The 3209-nt window shown below is 32.2% G+C and overlaps 1 protein-coding gene across 1 annotated transcript; it reads right to left on the bottom strand.

Annotated features, from left to right (window-relative positions):
- Positions 1 to 1714: 1714 nt before the first annotated feature.
- On the bottom strand, positions 1715 to 2373 carry LOC118756481. Its single transcript, XM_036491242.1, has 2 exons — positions 2151 to 2373; positions 1715 to 2086 (listed from the first exon to the last, which is right to left on the bottom strand). Exons 1-2 carry the CDS (start codon positions 2214 to 2216, stop codon positions 1715 to 1717), a joined length of 438 nt encoding a protein of 145 aa, XP_036347135.1. The 5' UTR covers positions 2217 to 2373.
- Between the last annotated feature and the right edge of the window lie 836 nt (positions 2374 to 3209).

Raw genomic sequence — 3209 nt, forward strand, 5'->3', positions numbered from 1 at the left:
TAGATAATATTACTAGTTTAAAGGCAAATAATTTTTTTCTTGTTATTTAAAGTCTTAAAATTTATATATATGTAGATATTTATAAGTTTGATTTGGTAACTCTTATAAGGGAAATACAATCCGGAATTTCTTTGCCACACGCCGCTGTTATAGGGCCCCTAAACCACACAAAAACATTGCGCAATACCGGGCTTGCGTCGGTCGTTTGTACTAAATTGCACAGTTATTTAGCTAAAATCAAAATCATTTTGATATTTTGCTCATGCTTGTGTTATTGTACAATAATCGTGCTATAAAATATGGATAAGATCGTAAAAAAACTAAAATTTTTTTTTAATACCCTTTTTCTCGTTTTAAAGCTGAAACTATCAAAATATACAATGCGCATTGTTGCACATATTTACTTGATATAAAATAGTTTTTCGTTATGCAAATAAGCATACAAATTCTCTGATTTTGTTAATGCAAGTAATTTAAATTTTTTTGTTACTATGGATTTAATTATACAATTTTATTTATTTGTTTTTCAAATGCAAGTTTAACAAATAACAGTTTTGATTACTTTTGATACTTTTTCTGCTCGGCAACTGATACTTTTTTTCAAGCTCGCGGCAACGCTGGCAGTCAGCTGTGTGAAAATACATAAACAAGACATGTGAATACGATTGCAGGAAATTTTAAATAAAAGTCAAAAGTCGTCGAATTATGAATTAAGTTCGGAAAAATATGATCAAAAAGATTACATCGCGTTTGTTTAAGGTATTTATGCAATAATATTAATAATTAGCAATGCATATCATCAATTTTCTTTCCAGCCACAGACATTACTTGGTACAATTTGTTGAGAGATCTCCAAAATGCGTGATCGCCTCTACAATTAAGAATAATTACTATGTAGATGGCTGAGTTAATTTTGGAGCGTACTTGCAGACTCGATAAGCGCAATTAAATCAATAATGCAGGTACCGGAGCCGCTTTTGGTGGAGCAAATAAAATGCATTTAAGAACTACCTCACCACATCTCTTTTAAATCCACAAATGTTACCGAATTCGCAAATGACTGAACGTGAGACTCGTTGTTGCAGAAGCAAACACCTTCGCTCTTTCAAGAAATTGTATCCTGAGAAATTATACTTTTAAACAAATGCTTCAGTGGAGAATTTTCATTGTTATTTATTAATTTATTCCTGTATTTGAAACTACAATGAAAACATGAATTCATTAGTGTGTGTACATACATACAAACATATATGTACATCTGTAAAAAACAAACTAAATAAAAAAAATACTCTTCCGGTTTAGTTTAAAAAAACTGAAAATAGTGATTGACAATGGCACAGTTTTGGCATTAAGTTTGTAAATTATCTTGATATTTGCTTGATATTATGTGTATGGGTATTCATTTACAGCTGTGTTCATAAGTGTTTACAAGCGAGTGTTCATGAATTAATCCTACCATACAACTTACATACAGTCACTCACAAAAGTTTTTGTAATTTAGTTTTTTCACAATATTCAAAATGTTATACATCATTATTCTTTCTCTATAATTTTCATTTAAAATATAACTCATTCTGTAACAAAAACTGCAAAAATAATTTTCGGAAACTTTTTAACGAAAAAAGATTTATGATGGAAAGCATTTTGAATATTCTGAAAAAACTAAATTACGGATACTTCTGTGAGTGACTGTATGTATATACGCAGTGTGAGTTTATTTGTTATTTAACCTTAATAGTAAAATAGTTTCGGTCAAATCATCACTTAAATTTGACCTGTAGTCGTTTACAATGTATTTAAGTGTAGAAAATGCACGCTCTACACTCACTTGCGTTGCCGGAGTTGCATGGATAACTTGGGAAAGCTGATACAAGTTTTTGTGTGTATATTTCTTTCGTTCCCAAAAGGCAGCTAAATTTTCTTTTGTGTCTGTTGATTCATTGAATGATTCAATAGCTGAATATCCTTCTAAAATGCATGAATCGTTGGATGTAGTTGAACTTATTTGATTTAGAAGTTCTCCAAGCAAATCTGTATCCTCACTATTGTCCTCGCTTTCTATTGTAACACTGATGTCTTGTCCGAGCTGTAAAAAGTTATGCATTTTTTTTTAATTTTGAGGAATTTACAAACATTACTATGGCTATTACCTGTGTAGACAGAGCACTAACTTTCAAATGTAACGCTTTCAGATGTTCAATGGCTACTAGTCTCATATGCGAGAATTCCAAACTTTTCAACAAACGATGTAGCCTAGGGTCTAGGTAAATAGCTGCAGCCACTGTTGGATTACCAAGTAAATTTTTTTTTCGTTCGTTTATTGAATTGAACAATAGTTTTGAAATGTTTGAGTGCTCGGAGCCTTTTTTTACCGTTAAGCAAGTTTCTAAAAAGAATTTTATAAAGTCGCCGAAAAGTAAGTTGTGATTTTGAAGCATTTCCGTCACCACTTTCATAACAGAAAAGCTTTTTAAAAAATCGTCTACAAAATCCCAGTCTATGGTTTGATTTTCAAAATTGTTTTTGATGAATTCTTGAAGCATTTTTAAGCGTTGTACTAAATTGTACGAGTAGCTCCAACGTGGTGGGCATTCAGCAATTGGTGGTGGCAAGTTAAACTTGACTAGAATTCGATGCATTGCTGGTGTGCGGAGCTTTTTTGCAATTGCACGGCATTCTTCAAACATGTGTTTTACATCTGCATGTTTGAAAACATCGTGCACACTCAACTGCAAAGTGTGCGCGACACATCTTATAACAGAGAGAGTATCTGAAATAAAATGGTTTATTATAAAAGTATGTTCATTAACTATACGCCTTACTGAAGTGAGTAGCCATGCAATTATCAAACAGCGGATCGTCGAAAATATTATCACATGGAATAAAATCCATATTTTCTTCGGCTTCATCCTCGTCATGGTCAAACGTGCTTTCGACATGTTCAGCCTCGTTCTGTAAAAGCGTACCACATCTTATCATATTCCGTCCGTTGTCGCTTGTAATGCTGTATATTTGCTCGATACAAATATCATATCTGCAAACGTTAAACATTAAAGAGCTTCAAATAAATATGTGTACCTACTTTTCTAAGGTCTCCAAAATTATTTGTTTTAAATTGTGTGCTGTATGCTTTTCTGTGAAATTTTTCACGGAAAGGGTTTTAACAACTATTTCTCCCTTATCTAATAGTTGCGCATTAACACATACAA

Source organism: Rhagoletis pomonella, unplaced genomic scaffold, assembly GCF_013731165.1.
Source record: "Rhagoletis pomonella isolate Grant_MI unplaced genomic scaffold, Rhpom_1.0 Rhpom_scaffold_10470, whole genome shotgun sequence".
Taxonomy (NCBI): Eukaryota; Metazoa; Arthropoda; class Insecta; order Diptera; family Tephritidae; genus Rhagoletis; species Rhagoletis pomonella.